Source organism: Drosophila miranda, chromosome XR (genome assembly GCF_003369915.1).
Source record: "Drosophila miranda strain MSH22 chromosome XR, D.miranda_PacBio2.1, whole genome shotgun sequence".
Taxonomy (NCBI): Eukaryota; Metazoa; Arthropoda; class Insecta; order Diptera; family Drosophilidae; genus Drosophila; species Drosophila miranda.
In genome coordinates this window covers 38,655,188-38,675,687 of record NC_046674.1, presented here as the reverse complement: position 1 = coordinate 38,675,687, position 20,500 = coordinate 38,655,188, and the positions used below count along the sequence as shown (strand labels likewise).

Here is a 20,500-nt window from a genome sequence, read left to right as displayed (position 1 = left end):
CGCTACTCCCGCGTCCGCTCAGGCAGGAACCGGGAAAGGCGATCACTGCCACACGAGGCACCCATCGGAACCCCGACGCACCTGGAGCCGACGCACTATCGATCGTCCCCGACATCATGGAACGCCTCCCGGGCAATGCCTCGTACGGCGCCGGCATGCGGCCCAGCACCACGCCTGGAGCCATGTCGGGGACCTTCATCGCCCAAACTAGCCGTTGGTCAAACGCTACGATCGCCATCGAGACCCGCACGTTCGTACATCACGCTGAGTACAACGCCGCGCAAGCACCCCCCAGGACACACACGAGCCCCATACTCATGATCGAGGCACCCGCCATCGTCGCCAGCATAAGCGAATACACTCGCGAAGTCGAACCACCAAGCGCATTCGACACAACAATCCTCCCCGAGAACCCCGACCACACTGGCGAACCAGGAATCGACGACCCACCCGAGGACGATTCGGAACGAATCTCCGACCCATGGCCTCCCGACATCGCGCCGAAAATACGGAAATTTCTAGACGAGGAGCTGCCGACACTCGCGGGCCTCCGAGGGACGACGGGCCTAACGGAACACACCATCGTCATGAGGGACAACCGACCCATAAAACAACGGTACTACCCGAAAAATCCAGCCATGCGGCGGATCATCGATGAACAGGTCAACCAACTGATAGCTGAGGACCTAATCGAAGCATCCCGGAGCCCCCACAGCGCGCCAATCGTCCTGGTCCGCAAAAAGGACGGGAGATGGCGCATGTGTGTAGATTATCGGCAGCTAAACGAGCGTTCTATCCCGACGCGTACCCGCTACCCAGGATCAACTACATACTAGAGCGACTCCGAAATGCCCACTTCATCACGACCCTAGACCTGAAAAACGGGTATTGGCAGATACCAATGGCACGCGACAGCCGGGAAGCCACGGCATTCACGATAACCGGCCGAGGATTATACCAATGGAAAGTAATGCCTTTCGGTTTACATTCCGCGGGAGCCACGTTTCAACGGACCCTCGACGCCGTTATCGGCGCGGACATGGAACCGTTCGCGTTCGCATATCTCGACGACATCGTCATCGTCGGGAAAAGCTTCACGGAACACATGAACAACGTAAAAGAAGTTTTCACACGACTGCGGAAGGCAAACCTACGGGTCAACACGGACAAGTGTGCCTTCTTCCAACGCCGGATAAAATACCTGGGCCACATGATCAGCGAAGAAGGTATCCACACGGACCCCGACAAAATCGCAGCCGTAAAGAATCTGAGGCCACCGACCATCCTGAAGGAGCTACGACAATGCGTAGGCATGGCCGGGTGGTACCGCAGATTTGTCCCAAACTTTGCCACCGTAGTCCAACCAATGTCACTGCTGCTGAAGAAAGGGAAAGCATGGATATGGGGCCAAGAACAACAAGACGCTTTCGACGAGCTGAAAACACTGCTCACCACCGCACCAGTACTCGCCTGTCCGGATTTTAACGTCAAGTTTTTCCTGCAGACGGACGCAAGCAACCTTGGAGTGGGCGCGGTCCTCACCCAAGAGATCGAAGGGAAAGAGCGGGTCATCGCATACGTCAGTCGACGCCTCAACAAGGCAGAAGGAAACTACTCGGCCACCGACAAGGTATGCCTCGCCGTCATCTGGGCGATTCGAAAACTGCGATGTTATCTCGAAGGCTACCGATTCGATGTCATAACCATTCATCTCGCACTAAAGTGGCTGAATACCCTCGAGAGCCCTTACGGTAGAGTAGCAAGATGGGCGCTCGAGCTACAGCAATACCAATACGACGTGCACTATCGGGCTGGCAACCAGAAAGTAGTCGCGGACGCACTGTCAAGACAACCACTGGAAACCCTCTCCCGCATCGAGGAGGAAGACGACACAGCATGCACCTGGCTTAAACAAAGGATCCAACAAGTCCAAGACGAACCCCAGAAGAACCCAGACTACATGCACGAAAATGGGCAGCTAAACCGCTATCTAGGACACGGAGCCGACGACGACGACCACACACCGTGGAAACTATGCGTGCCCAAAAACGGCCGGACGAGAGTACTCCGCGAATGCCATGACGAACCAACAGCAGGACACCTCGGCGTCCGGAAAACCATCCTGAGGACAACGCAACGATATTACTGGTCAGGGCTACACCGAGACGTGCGACGGTACGTGCAGGGCTGCGTAAGCTGTCAAAAGCAGCGCAAGGCCGTGGGAAGGATGCTCACACGTAAAGCCGAAGAACCCTTCGCCACCCTGTGTGCCGACTTCGTCGGACCATTACCACGGTCCAAGCACGGGAACACCATCTTACTGGTATTCTTCGACACTTTCTCCAAGTGGGTCGAACTGGTACTCCTCAAGAAAGCGACAACAGCAAACCTCGAACGAGCCTTCAGAGAACGAATACTGAGCAGCTTCGCCGTGCCGAAACTATTCGTCTGCGACAACGGAACCCAGTTCACCAGCCGATCGATCAGAACATTCCTGCGAACCGCAGGCGTGGAGCTGCAACACGCAGCCCCGTATTGCCCCAAAGAAAACCCGACTGAGAGAGACAATCGGACTGTGAAAACGATGATCGCCCAGTTCGTCGACGACCACCAGAATGCATGGGGCGAGCTCCAACCTGAGATGACATTGGCGATCAACTCCAGCGTCTCCGAGACGACCGGATTCAGCCTCGCCTTCCTCCTGCAAGGAAGAGAGCCCCGACTCCCCGGCGCCCTCTACGACGAAGTCACGCCCGGGACAGGGAGTACGCCAGAGACGGCCACCAGCAAAGCGACGAGGCTGAAAGAAGTATTCGCCATCGTCCGGAGCAACATCCAGAGAGCCAGTCAAGAGCAAGGGAGACATTACAACCTCCGCCGGCGACTATGGCGCCCGCCGTCGGGTCGTTGGTACTACTACGCCAACACCACCTCTCAAACGCCGCCGAGCGCTTTGCGGCAAAGCTAGCCCCGAAGTTCAACGGCCCCTACCGGGTTGCGAAAGCCTGAAACAGAAGACTGCAAATGTCAACGTCCTGAGAGAGTTCCACGATCACGAGTCCGAAGAATCCACTGACCTACCTGAGAATGCTGACATCGACGAGGAAAGCAACGAGACATTAACCCGACGCCTCAACCCCCAGCAAAACCCTGGATACCCGGCCAAAAGACAGCATCGGCAAAAAGCAAGCCCGGCATAAAGGCATAATACCGCCGAGAATACAAGCGCAGCGAACCGCGCAACCACGAATTAATCGAACAGCGCTGACGCCAGCAAGAGAAGTAACGTAACGCTCACGACCGCGCGCCCCACAAATCCGCTGACGAAGCGAAGAGAACGCGGAAACCCCAACGCAGACCACAGAAGAAACCACAAGAGCCCGACCCACGAGTCCTAGTAACTCTCGCCGGGGAAGAAAGGGGAGGGTGTTACGAACCTAAAAGGGTTCGATACAATCCGTCCCCCGACATATAATGAGCGAATCACACAACACCTCGCAACCAACGCCCCCCTCTCCACACGTAGCCACCGATCAACACGCGCCGACTCCATAACGCTGACCAAAGACATCAGGTCACGCGGACATCCCCTACTCCAGGCCAAGCCATCGGCCAAGTGCAGTCTTCCGGGTTCATCGACTGCGGAAAGATGACACCGCGAAAGTCTGCGACGGTCACCAAAAACGGCGAAGTGCACCCCGTCGCGGAAGCGCACTTTCGAACCCGCAGACTCAGCAATACGGACGCATAAAAAGACGACGACGAGAACCAGGGAACGACTTGCGCAGAAACTTGGTTCGGAGTACAGACGTTGTACCAGGAACCTACGGGAAACACCGGCGACCAATCAAACTAAGTTAATTTAAAGTGCTAAGATTTATAATAAAGTGTCAAATTATCAGAGTAACACCCCAATTGCGTAAGTTCATTCCAACTAGCCGAGGCACCGACACTACCCCACCCCGAGTCCACGCACGCCGTTTCGTATACACGACGAGCGACGCCCACTCTAGCCCCGATCCACCTCTCTACGATAGGCCGCCCCCGACGCCACCCTTAAGGTTCCATCTATTTATACAAATTTCTTGTGGATTGACCCCTGGACGTGACTGAGCTTACCTCAGCCTGAAATAGGTCCATCACACTTGTAACAGTGACATATCACAGAAGTCTAGATATAAAATGTCGTTGCTCTAGCTCTTATAGTCTTTGAGCGGACAGACGGACAGACAGACATGGCTCAATCGACTCGGCTTTTGATGGTGATCAAGAATATATATACTTTATGGGGTCGGAAACGATTCCTTCTAGACGTTACACACATCCATTTTCACCACAAATCTAATATACCCCAATACTCATTTTGAGTATCGGGTATAAAAAAACCAAATATAATCCTAATAATAATAACCTTTATAATAAAGTTTATGTGCTATATGAAATTTTCGACTGATTTATGTAAGTAAAATGTCGGTTTGCTATCCAATTATGGCCATTATGGTTTGGGGGTATAGCTACATATGTGTTGAAGACTAAAGACTAGTTTTAATATAGTATATGGTTTGTTAGGGTATGATAGTTAGCTATGATTTTTTTCCAGATTACAGGGCATGTCCCATTCGCCTTGCCCGTGCAACGGCTTCTAATGGTCCTCCTCTGCGCTTATCGGGTGAAGGGTATACGTGTAAGCGAAAAAGTAGAAATCACTGGCGTGCTGCATCCGCAGCTTCTTGGCTTTGCCCACCCCTATCTCGGCTTGGCCTTGCTGATCGGGCGCCGCTCCCCTTCTGCGCTACGAGACGGCGTCGGCGCCTTCTTCCGTCCGCTTTGGATCTGGCTGGCTTGAAACCGGCATTCATAAATATACATATGTATATAACTTCAGCTGGCACTTCCAGACTATATGGTCCCATACATTTATTTTGTTTGTCTTGCTCAGTTTATTGGTGGAACTTGATAGAACGAAAAAACCTCGGCCAACCGCAGGGGAGCGATCTCACACTCCCAATTCGAGCCAGACGCCGAAAGATACACTACTTCAGTACCTCCCTTTCACTAGAGAGATATCTTTCTATATAAAATCTAAAACATCTGAAATATATGACCATATGACCAAGAGGTATCTTGAGTCTAGTTACTTTATACATTTCGAAAGATTAAGCGGGTAAAGCATTCGACGACTTAAGTTTATGGTGGGCTGAATTTGGCAAGGAAGGTCAATTTATTGTGTGTTGTAATCTTCCAACTACTAGGGTCAACAAGTAACAAAGGTGCAAAAGGGTTGCAGATGTAATAAACAAATTACTTAAACTTGTTTTTTCTTCGCAAATACCAGAGATAATATACATACTTAAGTATTTTTAACATTATACATACTATCTAATTTTAAGCCCTTGCCGAAGAGAAAAATTCCGTAAGCTTTATTTAATAGTTTATTTTATTTATCTAGATTGTTAAATTACATTTTTAGTTTAATTTTTGTTCAGAAAGGCATGCCAAAATAAAGTGCTCCGGATCGGGGCCCACTTGCAACCTCTATAAAAACCTGGGTGGTCCAGAGTTGAATGACCCAGGATTTGGAGGGTGTGATGTGGGCGATAACTGTCCATGACGCATCATATCAAATGGCGAGCTAGAGCGCTGCACGAAGCGGTGATAGTTGCTTTGTGGCAGAGCGTGCTAAAATTAATGGAAAATTTTTATTTTAGGATAAATACCGAGAAGGAAATACTAACGTGTATACTTCGCAGGGTCAGTGCACTTGGAACGTTTCCAACTACGCGAGGGCTTGGACCATCGCCCAAATCTAATTGTAAACTTTCTGGCATGTCGTTATTGCTGCCGATGCTACGGCCGCTAGTATTTCCAGTACTATTCGACAAATGAAGCTGACCTAACGATGCGGTGGCCATAGCCACATCCGGCATCATATCTGAAAGATGACTATTTCCAGAGTCCAAAGCACATGCGCCGTTCTCAACACTCATATCCAAGCCTAAGCTATTTCCATGCGGAAATCGAAAGTCCCCTTCAGTTATTAATGACGGCAGCTCATTTCGTGGACGCGCTGACGCTGAAATACGTGCATAGCTACACTGAAGCGCAGGACCAGAGTTGGGTGCTAAAATACTGGCTACACCAAAAAGACCATTTGATTGGTGACGCGGAAAAGTGAGATTTCGGCTATAATAGGGGTGTACTCCATCGGTGCCACAGATTGATGATGCTGACGATCCCATTGACGAGGACGATAAAAAAGAAGATCCAACGGTTGTGTTTCGCGGAACTGAGCCAGTAGCCGCTGGTGATGGCGGTGGGCTTTGATCTTCATCTTCAAGCAAATTGTCTTCGCTTTGAGTAGTGGACGCAACTCCACACTGATTTTCTTTGTGAACATCATCACTTTTCTGGCTGGATTGGTGTGAGCTTTCCAGAATATCAGATACTTCATCAGGGAGGTTAAACTCTCTCACGACCCGAAGCCGAATTTGTCGTTCAATTTCATGTTTTGATGAAAGTGGCAGTAGCAATGCTCGCTGGCACATAGGTGACTGGCGAAGCTTATTTTCGCGTTTACGCATTGCCAATAAAGTTTGGTTATCTGGTGCTGGTATAACAGCCGACCCTACCATCATGTCAATATTTTCATGAATAGCACCACGATTAACAACACTACAAAGTCCATTATTAGCCGCTGCATTCATGTGGGACACCATATACAAGGTATCAGGAATATCTGGCGGGTGTCGTGACCTACGCATACGCATTAGTTCCACCTGGTGGTGAGATGAAGATAATCGATCCTTCAACAAAGCCTTTACTTCCTCAAAATACGGCATAAAGAGACGTGGTCTTACAAAGAGTCCCTGATTACTACCACTACGTATCCAGGCATTGATACGTAAATTTTCTCGTTCATCTCCAATCATATGTGAAGGTGGCGTGCTGACAAGACCTCGACGAATTGCTTGGCAGAGTATCTCACTATGTGGTGGTAAAACATGGTCTATGCGCACTAAAGGCAATAATTCTGCGATGATGCCTCGCAGCTCTACATCACTCAAATCACGTTTTTTTACGCCCTTGCGTGCAACTGAGTGGGCTGTGTGTGACAACAAGTTTGGTTCACGATCTTCCATACGGCGAATGAGCTCCTGTTCTCCCCATTTAAGAACAGCCTGCAGAATCTCAAGCTCAGAAGCTTGTAAAAAATTACTCTGCAGAACATGTAACAGTTGCTTTTTATCTAGTTGGTGCAGGACAGGTGAGGTGCTTATAACGGTAAATTCTTCTCGTAGGTACTGACATGCTTGTCTAAACACCCACGCGGAGCCATGGGGTTGGCAACCCCACTTTAAAACTGTTGGTAAAGTATCAAGGGACAGCCACTCGAGTATTAAATCCTCACAGCCCTGCGCCAAAATATCAAGCTCTAAAAACCGACCAATCTGGTAAAGCTCCATAGCTTCCTCTAGTGTCGTTGGACGAACTCTTCCTGTGTTGGTTAAGGCATGCACTTCCCCTAGTGATCCGGCCGACGTACCCGATCCAACACCGCGTAAAATCAGTGTCAAATCAACAACGTCCAGGTAAATCGCTTGCAACAGTACACGCGCATATCTCTTCGGTATAACGCTTTCGTCTAATACAATTCGCGTGGGAACGTGTAAGGAACGTTCAACGTACTCATCAATGTTGCGCGTTCGACGCGCAATTAAGTTACGAAAAAAGGGTGAGCGCGCACTCAAAATAGCTTTATGGCATGGAAGTTCGATCTTTGGTCGAAACCCGTACTCCGAGGTACCCGAGTCTTGTCGCAGATTGTCGTTGTTACCATCTGCTGTGAAAACAAGTGCCGCATCTGCGTAGTCGCCAGTCTCCAACAAATAGCGAAGATCATGATCTAGAGGATTTGGTGAGCCAAAGTCGTCTCCCAGCTGACGCAACACTGTGATTTCGATGTTCGGATCATGCGGACACATATCGCCAGTATATAAATAACGCAATAGGGAAGAGAAAAGCGGCACGTCAATAGGCGAAGTGGGCAGTTCAAGACATATACGAGCTCCGAAACCAGGACAACCTGCGAGTAAGTCGCGGAAATAGGCGCAACGAGCTGATAATATTGATCGGTGCACCGGGAAAATAGTCCCGCGAAAAACCAGATCACAATCAGTGCAAAAATTTAGATCGTAAAGAGCAGCAAGGTCTTGTTTGTATGTTGCTGCCGGAGGTCGCGCCAATTCAGCTTGCACCTATAAATATATGATGTTTAAAAAACTAATAGACAAACAATAAATGTTTTCATTCTAACCGATAAGTCCCTTAAAGCCGACAAAGCTTCGAACTCCTCGCAAAGAGCTGCCAGCTCCATAGGTGCCCAGTCTGACACAAAATCTCGTAGAACGCGAGCGTGATCATATGCTTTTGACGAACGTCGTCTACGTATAAACTTTCTCTTAAGCGTCGCAAATCCAGTTACACGCTTTCGTCTTTGATCTCGATGGTACTGTGCGCCACTGATACCAGTACCACTGCCAGTCGTCATACCAACCGCTCCTGCTGTGACCATACCTGCCATGCTCATGGGCAGCAGCACCGATATGTTTCCATTAGAGTTTCCGGTACTATTAAGTGCAGCTCCTGATGATGCGACGTTAGGATAGTTAATACTGGAAGTACTGGCTCCCATTTTCCAGCTAAGGTAAGTAAATTTTCCTATTCCAAATATGAGGCGCTATCAATACGCCCTGATACATTTTAGGGCATTCATAGAGATTCAATTTTTTTCATGCTCAATATTTAGGCCGGACGCCCCTCTTGGGGCTACTCTTAGGCCAATATGGCACTACGTTATCCGAATGGGTATATGGAACCTTCGAGATAGTGCTTATGCGGTTTAAAAGTCCTCCAGAGTCGACGTGTTTTTGTTCATTTTGGCATTCATTGATTCTGGAATAAACAAATTTTTAAATATCACAAGACATCAAAATATTTTCTTAATTCAGTTTGAGCGATCGGAAAACGGAGCCCATAGCGGTCGTAAAGGCTTAGGCAGATGAGTTTTAGATTCGATCTGTTTTATTTTCAAAACTTATACACTACATGTAGAAAACTATAACGTGATTAAAAGTTAAAAATATAAAAATTACAAAAACGTAATGACCAGTGTTCGGAGCAGCAGCCGTGAATAGCCCTTAAGTAACGTCAAGAACATATCTCTTAATATCTATTATCGCGTTCATCCCATGTACGCTCTCAGTACATACACGCACACACATATGTAACGTTCTTACTTCTTATAATCCACTGCTTCGACGCTTCGGTCAGACAGTCGGTCAGTACTATTTAAGGTAATAGGTCAGTACTCTTCAAGACAGTCGGTCTTCATCGTCGAAGCGCCTAACACCTAAATCTAAGTTCACGGCCACGGCCTCTAACAAAAACACACAAACAATATCGAACAATAAACGCCAAATTGTAACCTTAACAACGGAGTAATTTTTAAGTTAAAAATGTGGAGTCAGAGTTGCCAAAAAAGCTCGGCAGCTAACAACATTTTGGTGACCCCGACGATAGCCATGGACTTGTGTGTTAATGGTGTTTTATACAGTTCGTTAAATCAAATTCGAACATTGTGAACGTAACATTTGTCGAAAGGTTGTGACCGACCGTGGCAGTTTTAGCGACCCGCTTTCGTTTTCGCTTCTCTTTCGTCGCATAGAGATCTAAGCGTGGTCCGATAGTTTTCTTCGCTTCCTCTTTCGTCGTTTGCTTCAGTCAGCTCTCTTGACCGTCTGCACATATCTCTCTCTCGAATTTGAACTCGTTCGCTTGTGCATAACTGTTGGTTCTTTTCGGTCGTCGCTTCGTTGCTTTGGCGGAGCATACATTATGGACATAAATGTAAGATATTATTTAGAGTATTGTTTATTCGTATTATTATCGCAGTGGCCTAGTATGTGTGCTTACAAAAGTTCTTAATGTTACGGCTTATTTCTGCTGATTTTCTGCTGCTGCTTGAGTCGCGTCCGTATGCTGCTGTTCTCTCCTTTTCACTGCTTCGCTCGGTTTCTCTTCTTCTCTGTCCGCTGTTGCTGTGCTGCTGTTACTACTGCTGTTGCTGTTCCTCTGCTGCTGTTGCTTATCCCCGCTGCCCCCTCAATAGGCCAGCGGCCCACTCCTTCATACACTCGGTCATCCTTATTAGTCATCAGTCCCTGATGACCATGCGTCCTCGTTTTCTACAGAAAAGCTCCATAGTTTCATGTTATCATTGCTTGTGGTCGTATTGCTTGGTCCTTCGACGTCTGCTGCCTTCCGAACATTATAGCGTCCGCTCGTTTCACGTTGGTTATTTCGTATGGTCCTAAGAATTCGCTGGCCATCTTTCTTCCGGTTACAAATTGTGTTCTACGTATGGCTACGAGATCTCCGACCTTGTATCCGTATTCGCATTTCCGCTTTTTATCGAATTGTTCCTTGTATCTGTCCTGGGCCTGCTGAATATTTTCTTTTGCCTCTTGTCGCAGCTTTTGTCTCTCGTCTTCAAAATTATCAACCATCTCTTTTTCTATCAGCTGAAGTATGTCGTTATCCGGTCCACAACGCATTTTTACCCCGATCATCAGCTCAAATGGACAACGCTTTGTAGACACATGAACAGTGCTGTTAATAGCCCTCTGAACTCGCGGTACGAACTTATACCACCTTCCAGGTTCCTCCGACGACAATTTGGAAATGATGCTCAGAATAGATCGGTTTACGCGTTCAATTTGTCCGTTTTATCTTGGTACCCCTGTGGTGCTCCATATGTGTTCGATGTTCTTTTCCTTGACAAACTCCTCAAAGCTTGAAGATGTAAATGCTGCTCCACGATCGCTTACTATGCGTGCCGGATTACCAAATACATCAGACCACTCCCTTAACTTCTTGAGAACTTCGTCTGCTCCTGTTGTTTTTATGGGATACATCCATACGAACTTACTGAAGCTATCAACCATTGCGAAGATGTACTTTTACTGCTTTGAAGTAGCATCCATAGGCCCAAGGTGATCCACATGTATAGTATACAGCGGCTGTGATCCTTTGTCGATTTGATGCAGAAATCTTTCTTTTTTGCCAAGCTTTTTGTTGTAGATTATACATTTCATACAGTTTCCTATGATCTGCATTACTTTTCTTTCCAGATGTGGAATCCAATAGCTCTGCTGTACGGTATGCATTGTTTTTTGAGCGGCAAAGTGTCCTGCGTTGTGAGCGTCGGTATTGCCAGCAAGTCCGTGCCTTGCACCACTTTGTATACGAGACCAGCTTTCAACTTAAAGTTGTTTTACTTTTCAAATTTCGGAAACAGTTTTGATCATCGTATCCTCCTGCTGGGCTTTCTTAATTCTTGCTGTGACTTCCGAAGATACCATCATAACATCAATTGGGTACCTACTCAGGCAATCCACATGTTTCATCTGTTCTCCTGGTCTGTGTTCCACTTCAAAGTCGTAGTCCTGCAGGTACAGGATCTATTGGGCTACCTAAAGTTGGTTCCAAGTATGTACTGACGAAATTTTTTGCACGCTAGGAAAATGCTTTGGCTCCCTGTATATAGCTATGCTGTCGTGCTTCAGACTCCGAGGTTTTCTTACTCCAGAATAAGATCGGATGCAATTGTCCTTCGTGCCATTGTAACAACGCCGCTGCAACGCCTTTGACGCATCAGTGTGTATCTCGGTTTTTGCATTCCTGCGATAAAGTTTCAAGACCGGCTCTTTCACCAATGCTTCCTTTAATGTAGCAAGCGACTGCTGCTCCTCCAGACTCATTTTTAATGGGACATCTTTTCGCAGCAGATTGGTCCGTGGTTTGGCGATTAGCGAATAGTTTCTTATGAATTTACGGAAAAAAACCCATTTAATCCTAAAACGACTGCACAGCCTTTATGTTTTTCGGCATCGGGAACTTGCTGACGGCTTTGGTTTTCTCCAATCCAGGCTTGATTTCACCTCCTCCAACTTGATGACCCAAAAATGTAATGGTCGACTGCAGAAATTGACACTTCTTCCATTTCATCTTCAGCCCGTATTCAGCTGCTGCATCAAAAACCTTCTTCAGCTTTCCCAGGCATTCGTAGGCGGTGTCAGCGTGTATAACGATATCGTCCATGATGGTGAACACCTTAGCATTTTCCAGTTTTTCCAGCACCTCTTCAACGATTGGAACGGGAAAGCAATCTTTCAAGACCATCTTGTTCAACTGACGATAGTCCACGCAGACCCGGCTGCTCCCATCCTTTTTTTTGACAATTACAGTCCGACTGGCGAAATTTGATGATGAGCGTCGTATTATCCCAGCGTTGGCCCATTCATCGATCTGCTGCTTGACAACGTCGGCTTCGCTGATAGCCACTCGACTTGGCGAATGTCGAAACGACGCTATTTTCTCGTCCGGTACGATCTTCAGCATGATCGGGCACACTGCAGTCTGCTTCTGAATCATTGACGGCATCTCTGAGCTGCGATGGAATGTTTATGTCAGTATTTTCTTCGACCACGTTGTAAATACTTATCTGTTTGGTGTCCTCAGTTTCCTCCCCCGGCAGGGGAGAAAACTTATATCCTCCTGGCGTTGATGTCATTGTGAACTTGGATATAAAGTCGTGTCCAAGCAACAATTCGCATCCGACGGCATGATCGGCCACCACAAGGAATTTGTGTGCCAGTCGCATTCCGTCGATCTCCACTTCTGCCGTAAACTGCCCAGCGGAGCGTGTGATGTTGTTTCCGAGTCCCCTCAAAGTTGACGAACTGGCTTGCAGATGGACACCACTCATTTTCCTGAACACTGACATCTTTAATAGGGAAACATCTGCATCGGTGTCTATGAGCCCCTTGACTTGCACGTCGTTAATTTGTAGAGACTTCAGGCGTTTTTCCTCGTATGCAACGTTTACGGCAGCAGCACTCGGGCAATCCTTAGACATGTGTCCAGTCTGATTGCAGCGGAAACACTTTAATGCAGCTCGGCAATCCTTGCGTAGATGCTCCTGGGATCCACAATTGTAGCAGTGTTGCTTCCTTTCATATTTTGTGAAATTGGACTTCTTTCCGAACGGCTGTGAGTCTTTTTGTTTCGGGGCAAAACCCCCATCAACCGCGAGCGTTCTTTCGTAGATTTCGTACTTCTCTCGCAGCTGCTTGTATGAGCAGCATCCATACAAGGTGTACTTATAATCCGTTTTTAAATTCAGTCCGTCGACAATGTATCGAATCACCGACTCCGTGTCTGTTGTCCCACGTGCAGCAATGCGTTTCATCTGCAGTATATATTCGTGAAAACTTTCGCCGGCAGTCTTTACTCGCAGAGACAATTGATTGTGAACTTGCGCACTGCATAAGCGCTCACACTCGAACTCGTGTAAAAGGTGGTGACGCAATTGGCCGTACTCATACACTGCTGTGGACTCGAGAAAAAGAGCGGCTGTACCTGTCATTTTTGCTCGGGCTTGGACGTATTTTTGTTTGTCATTAAGTCCGTTAAGCTCGAAGTTAATATACCACTGCTTTACCTACATATTTTCTCCGTTGAATTCTGAAATAATTTTGGCAATATTTTCTACTACCAGCTTTGCATCATTTTTCTTGTCTATTTCATCACCATTTATTTTCATCGAGAGCAGTTGAACCAGCTGTTGGAGCTGTTGACCTCATCGCTTCCTCGTTCGCGTTTTGCTGGCGATTGATCCTGTTTGCTTCTGATCCACTTGGGCCTTCGTTTTGCTGCATATTCCCGGCTGGTGGTCCACTTGTATTTTCCATTATAATTCTACTGCGCAATACTCTTGTGGGCAGCCGGCTTGAAACAACCCTCTTTTCTCGGTTCTTCTTTTCACCCACTCGCTGTCTCGCTTCCTCTCCTTGCGGCTTCTGAGAGTCTAATTTTTTTTATTTATTTATTCATTAATGCGCAGTTTTTTTGAACCGAATTTTTGATTTTTTCCACTTTACACAGGCGACTGGTTAAGCCCCTAAATGTAAGATATTATTTAGAGTATTGTTTATTCGTATTATTATCGCGGTGGCCTGGTATGTGTGCTTACAAAAGTTCTTAATGTTACGGCTTATTTCTGCTGATTTTCTGCTGCTGCTTGAGTCGCGTCCGTATGCTGCTGTTCTCTCCTTTTCACTGCTTCGCTCGGTTTCTCTTCTTCTCTGTCCGCTGTTGATCTGCTCTATCTGGTGAAAGGTTTAGTGCTAACGCAGCCAGCACCCAATTCCTTGCATCTCGGATTTCCTTCATGAGGCTAAGGGCTAGAGCCATTTTAGACAGGCTAGAGTCCAGACGAACAGAGATGGATCGTCAAAAGCTGCGCAAAATGGATGAATATGATCTGCGAGGATTGTTGAAATCATTGACGATGCTTAAATGAATTTTATTGTGGCACACAACACCTGGAAAATTGGACTCGTCCATCTTATCTTTGAGGACCATTCTTCAACGTGAGTTGGGGCCAAAGTTCGCAAGCCACGCATTGTTCCACGTTTCAAATGAACCCAAGTGAATCCCAATCCATTATGTACATAGCCAATCGATTGCGCTAGCCACAGCTGCAGCTGCCCAAGTTCAGCGGAGACTATACAAAGTGGACAAGCTTCTATTCGATGTTCACAGCTGTGATTGATAGTAAAGCTGAGCTGACTTCTATCGAGAAATTATAGCATTTGCGGTCTTGTTTGAGCGGAGCTGCGTTGGACACCATTAGTTCGTTGAAGATGAGCGAGGCTAATTACAATAATTGCAATTAGGTATTCTCAAAAAACGATTTGCTAATAAACGTCTCATTCTACAGGCACACATTAGAGAAATATTTGGGCTGGCGAGTGGGGACTCATCTGTTGTTCAGCTGCGGGCGTTTACGGACGCCGCCACCTCACATCTTCGCGCGTTGGAAGCGCTGGCAACTAAGGAGGAAATAGCTGATTGCATCATCGTCCACGCACTCTGGAAGAATTTGGACAGGCAGACTCAAGTTAAATAGGAACCAGAGTCGTCGAATCACAATCTTCCATCCTGGGAGAAATTATCTGCCTTTCTGGAGCAAAGATGTCGTACCCTTGAAGGCATTCACCACTCCATGCAAGGGCAAGATGGTCAGGTTGGCAACCGGGTTAGGGAAAACCGCGAGTACGCATCCTGAAAATCGTTTGTAGCATCATGCGCTCCTGTTTCCATTGTGTTTTGTGAAGGCACGAACCATATGATCGCCAATTGCCATCGGTTCAAAAATCTATCGCCGAATGATCGTCCCAAGGACACAAAGAGGGTCTTGTTATGCGTCAATTGCCTACGAAAGGGTCATCACATGAAAGATTGTAAATCAGGTCCCTGCCGTACTTGCCAATCGAAGCACATTTTCTTCGTCCAACAGAGACATTCCATACTGTTTCTTCAATTGAGCCACAGCCAAATCATACCGCCATGGTTGCATTGTCGCCCTCCTCGCCGCAAGCTTATTTATTCCAGCGTCCGTCTGAGCCTGTTCTATTAGCCACCGTCGTCGTTCTCGTCAAAAACAGCGCTGAAACTTTCATACCATGTCGCGCATTGTTGGACTCGGGCTCGCAATTGCATTTCGTAACTACTCGTATAGCTAATCAGCTTCAACTGCGTAAAACTAAATCGCTTACTGCTGTCTCTGGCATAGGAGATGCTACCTTCTCAACTGAAGGTATCTCGGTGGATCTCGTTCTGAAATCGCGGATTTCAGATTTCACCACTAGCATCACTGCCGTCGTTGCCCAGAAGATTACGGACAGTCAACATGGCGTCTCAATTAGCATTGCTAATTGGCCTACACCTTTAAATATCCAGGTTGCTGACCCTTCGTTCCATAAGCCGCAGCGGATTGATCTGCTCATCGGATCCGGACTTTTCTTTGAGTTGCTATGTGTGGGACAAATTCAGCTGGCGTCTGGATTACCTTTGCTGCAGAAGACACATCTCGGATGGATTCTATCTGGTGGCGGGCACTCGGCCCTCAACTCCTCGCCGTTTATCGCAACCCAATCTTCGGATGACACCAATCACAGCACTCGGCTCGATGACTTGGTTAGTCAATTTTGGGAAGTGGAGCACATCTTTGAGCCAATCGCTAGGGCAACAAAGGAGGAACTTCACTGCGAGGAATACTTCGTCAACCATCGCCAACACTCGCTTACCCTCAGGGGAATACTCTGTTCGCTTGCCTATGAAGCGAGGTTTAGAGTCCTTGAAAACTTGGAGCGCAAGTTCGTGCGTAATCCAGATCTTTATGACAAATATTCGGCATTTATGAAGGAGTCCCTCGATCATATGTCTTTGGTGCCCCAGGAAGATAGGCACAAGTGCAAATATTTCTTGCTACATCATTGCGTCGTCAAAGAGGACAGCTCCACAACAAATCTGAGGGTCATATTCGACGGCTCTGCAGCTACCACATCTGGTCTTTCGTTAAATGATCTGCTTATGTCTGTTCCCCACCATTCAAGCCAAGCTATTTCATACACTCATCCGTTTTCATACACTTTCGTTAGCACAACTCATTTGGAGTCATGATGCGTATTTTTGCTTGCGTTCAGAAATTCATCAGTAGGATCTCTCGTCTGAGTACCCTCGCAAAGGATTATTATGTCGCATCGTTCAACGGTACATTGCTGTGCGGAAAGGGAACTGCGTCGAGTCTTCCAGCAGAATCATCTTGCTCTCGCCTTTCATAGATGACTTTGGTGGTCTAGTTCGCGTTGGTGGCCGCCTGCGGCACTCAACTCTCGGCTTCGATTCACGCCACCCAATCATTTTGCACAGGGATTATTTATTAACGCTCGCCATCATTACGCACTTTCAACGGAATTATATCCATGCTGGTCCACCGTCACTACTTGGAGCGATTCGCTTAAAGTTTTGGCCCATCGGTGGCATGAAAACTGTGTCTCGCGCCTTGCGAAAATGCATCATCTGCTGCCGGTCCAGTCCTCGTCTTGTGGAACACATCATGGCTGACCTGCCGAAGGATCGAGTACAGGATTCGCCTGCATTCAGCGTCACTGGAATTGACTACTGCGGTCCCTTCTACTATAAGCCAGATAGCCGCAGTCGAACTCCAATGAAATCTTACATCAGCAATCTTGCATTTGCAACAAAGGCCGTCTGGTTGGAATTGGTGAAGGACCTATCCGCTGCTGTTTTCTCGAGCGCCCTCTAAAGCTTCGTTGCCACGCGCGGTATTCCACGATGCATTTGGTCTAATAATGCCACCGATTTTGTGGGCGCAAGGAACGAGTTAGAGGACCTTCGCGGCTATTTATGAGCGAGAAGTATCGTGCTGAAGTTCATAATCAATGCATCAACAACGGCTTCGATTTGAGATTCATACCGCCTCGCTCGCCGCATTTCGGCGGTTTGTGGAAGGCAGCAGTGAAGGCGGTCAAACATAATTTGTATCGCACGTTGGGATCGTCACTTTTTGGATTCTGTGCGCTGCGGACATTGGTGTGCCAAATCCAGGTTGTAATGAATTCTCATCCCCTTATCTCGATTTCAGAAAACCCGGAAGATCTTGGCGTCCTTATACCCGGACATTTTTTAATTGGTCGTCCGCTGATGGAGTTTCCTGAGCCAAACGTTACGGGTCTCAAATTCAATCGACTCGATCGCTGGCAGCGAGTCGCCTGTGCCCAGCTGATTTTTTGGAAACGTTGGAGTGTGGAGTACCTGACTCTGCTTCGACAACGTGCCTACACGTTGCACACCACAATCCTCGATCCAGGTCAACGAGGTCAAACTTGCCGCCGTTGATGTGGCCCTTAGCGCGGGTAATCAAGGTCATCGCTGGAGCTGATGGCGCTGTACGAGTTGCCATCCTGAAGACCCCATCTGGAACCACTCTAGCTGTCAACAAGCTGTGCGTCCTTCCAGCTGAGGATACCCTGGTCTTTCAACGGGGGGGAGTATAGCTCTTAAGTAACATCAAGAACGTATCTCTTAAGCTTTCTATTATCGCGCACACACATAGGTAACGTTCTTACTTCTTATAATCCACAGCTTCGACTCAGTACTCTTCAAGACAGTCGGCCTTCATCGTCGAAGCGCCTAACACCTAAATCTAAGTTCCCGTGGCCGTGAACAAACTCTAACAAAAACACACAAACAGTATTGAACAATAAACGCTAAATTGTAATTTTAGTTTGTAAATGTGGAGTCAGAGTTGTAGCTTCCAACCAGCGCTAAGAAAAGGACCGCGTTCATCCCTCCTTAGGACACCTACCTTGTATTGTGGTCGAACCGGTCTTGGTGTCTTTGGTTTACCCGATACTCAAAATCAGTATAGGGGTATATTAGATTTGTGGGAAGAGTGGGCGTGTGCAACGCCCAGAAGGAAGCGTTTCCAATCCCATAAAGTATATATATATTATTGATCAGCATCAATAGCCCAGTCGATTGAGCAATGTCTGTCCGTCCCTTTAAGCGCCTAGTTCTTAGAGACTATAAAAGCTAGAGCTATGACAAATCACTATTACAAGTGTTTTTCAAAACTTCGCCCAGCCTCCTTCCGCCTCACAAAGGATGAATATTGTTTCATCCACATTTTTGAAGTCAGGAGAAAATCAAAAACATAGAACTATAGAGAATTACTATATCTTCTAGACTGCAGAATCTGAACCAGATCGTATTATTATTATGAAGAAAACAATTTCATTCTCTCTCGCCAGAGCGAGAGGTTTCCCTGCACTATGGTCTTGCACAACGTCTTACCAAGTGCACAAGCCTATCTGTAATCTCGCAGGATTTTGCTTCGCCAAATATCGACAAAGCGCATCAAGGCAAGGACCGACACACCGACTTCAACCTCGACAACACGAACCCATCAGATTCACCTTCAGTTCGCCACTACATACATAACCGTTCCAGATCGTTACCCGATTCCACACATTTACGATTTTGCTGACCGTTCATATGGCAAAAACGTTTTTACTACACTAGACCTCGAACAACCATACTTTCAAATAGCGATGGCCGAAGATGACATCGAAAAGTCAGCAGTATGCACACCGTTTGGGCTAATTGAATTTGTAAAAATGCCATTTGGACTTAAAAATGCAGCAAACGGTGGAATACGTGTTTTGCTACATTGATGACATTCTCATAATCTCCAACTCAATGGAGGAGTACACACAACACGTGAATAATGTGTTGTAAATCTTACAAGCGCATAAACTTTGCATCAACGAGAAGAAGTGCTGTTTCGCACAACCTTAAGTGACACTACTGAGTTACACAGTCAAAGGCAACGGAATTCAGCCTCCAGAGAATCGAGTGAAGTCAATTACTGAGTACACTCAGCCACAAACTATCTGCGAATTAGGTAATTTTCTTGGTATAGTTAACTATTACCGCCGCTGCATACCTTTTGCATCAGAAATACAGGCGCCACTCAACGACACGCAACATGAAGAAAAACGACAAACGGCCAGTGCAGTGGACGCCAATCTCGATCAAAGCATTCAAAAGTGCAAAAATAGTATAGCTAACGCCACAACCTTCGCTCACCCCAGTCTTAATGCAGAACTAAGTCTCACGTGTGACGCAAATTATACTGCCATTGGAGCAGTGCTGGAAGCTATTGAAACTGCTCAGGCAACGGATATCGAATTGCCTGACATTTTAAATGGAGAAACGTCTTTAAACCTACAAGCAATTCCAGTTGACGAGGACATCATCTATTGCGATATGGCAACGGGAACGGCTTGACCATATATTTCTCAATCTTTGCGATTCCATGTGTTTTCAAAACGCACACAGACTGTCTCACACAAGTCGCAGGTCAACTCTCAAACAAATCTCTCGAAAATACGTTTGGCCGTCAATGCGTAAGAACGTTCTGGAGTAGTCGAGGAATTTCCTTCCGTGCCAACGAAGCAAAATTCATAAGCACAACGCTCTAATTCCGGAAAAGATCACTGTCCCCCATGGAAGGTTTGATCACATACATCTAGACATTGTTGTGATGCCCTTGATTGACGGATACAGATATTGTCTGACAATGATTGACCGCTTTTCCCGCTGGCCGGAGGCTGTGCCGTTGAAACATATGACTGCAGAGACCATATGTGAAGCAATATGGTCGCGCTGGATATCGCGTTTCGCGTGCCCATTGATTATTACAACCGATCAAGGAACTCAATTCGAATCTGCAGTCTAAGTCTCTGGCGAATATGCTGGGAAGCGTGCACATTCACACGACGCCATACCAGCCCCAGTCAATTGGCATGATGGAGCGTTGGCAAAGGTCCATGAAAGACTCAAGCTGCTTCCAAACGTCATGCTGGGCCTCCGCACGTGCTTCAAGGAGGACATTAAGGCATCAGCAGCAGAGATGCTATATGGGTGTACGTTACGTATTCCCAACGAATACTTTTACGAAGTGGATGTGGCGTCGGAGCCACTCGACCTTGCCAGCCAGTTCAGGAGA

General features: G+C 47.1%; 1 protein-coding gene across 3 annotated transcripts in view; it reads right to left on the bottom strand.

Moving 5' to 3' along the window:
* Window positions 1-5,419: 5,419 nt before the first annotated feature.
* The window catches only part of LOC117186785 (BTB/POZ domain-containing protein 7-like), a 47,492-nt gene continuing 32,411 nt past the window's right edge, over window positions 5,420-20,500 (bottom strand). For all 3 annotated transcript variants that reach the window (XM_033388043.1, XM_033388045.1, XM_033388044.1), the window contains 3 exons: window positions 8,315-8,952; window positions 5,736-8,255; window positions 5,420-5,679 (listed from right to left, as the gene is read on the bottom strand). In XM_033388043.1, the coding sequence (XP_033243934.1) occupies window positions 5,536-5,679; window positions 5,736-8,255; window positions 8,315-8,692 (3,042 nt within the window). In that variant the 5' untranslated portion in view covers window positions 8,693-8,952 and the 3' untranslated portion in view covers window positions 5,420-5,535. The remainder of the gene's footprint in view (window positions 5,680-5,735; window positions 8,256-8,314; window positions 8,953-20,500) is intronic.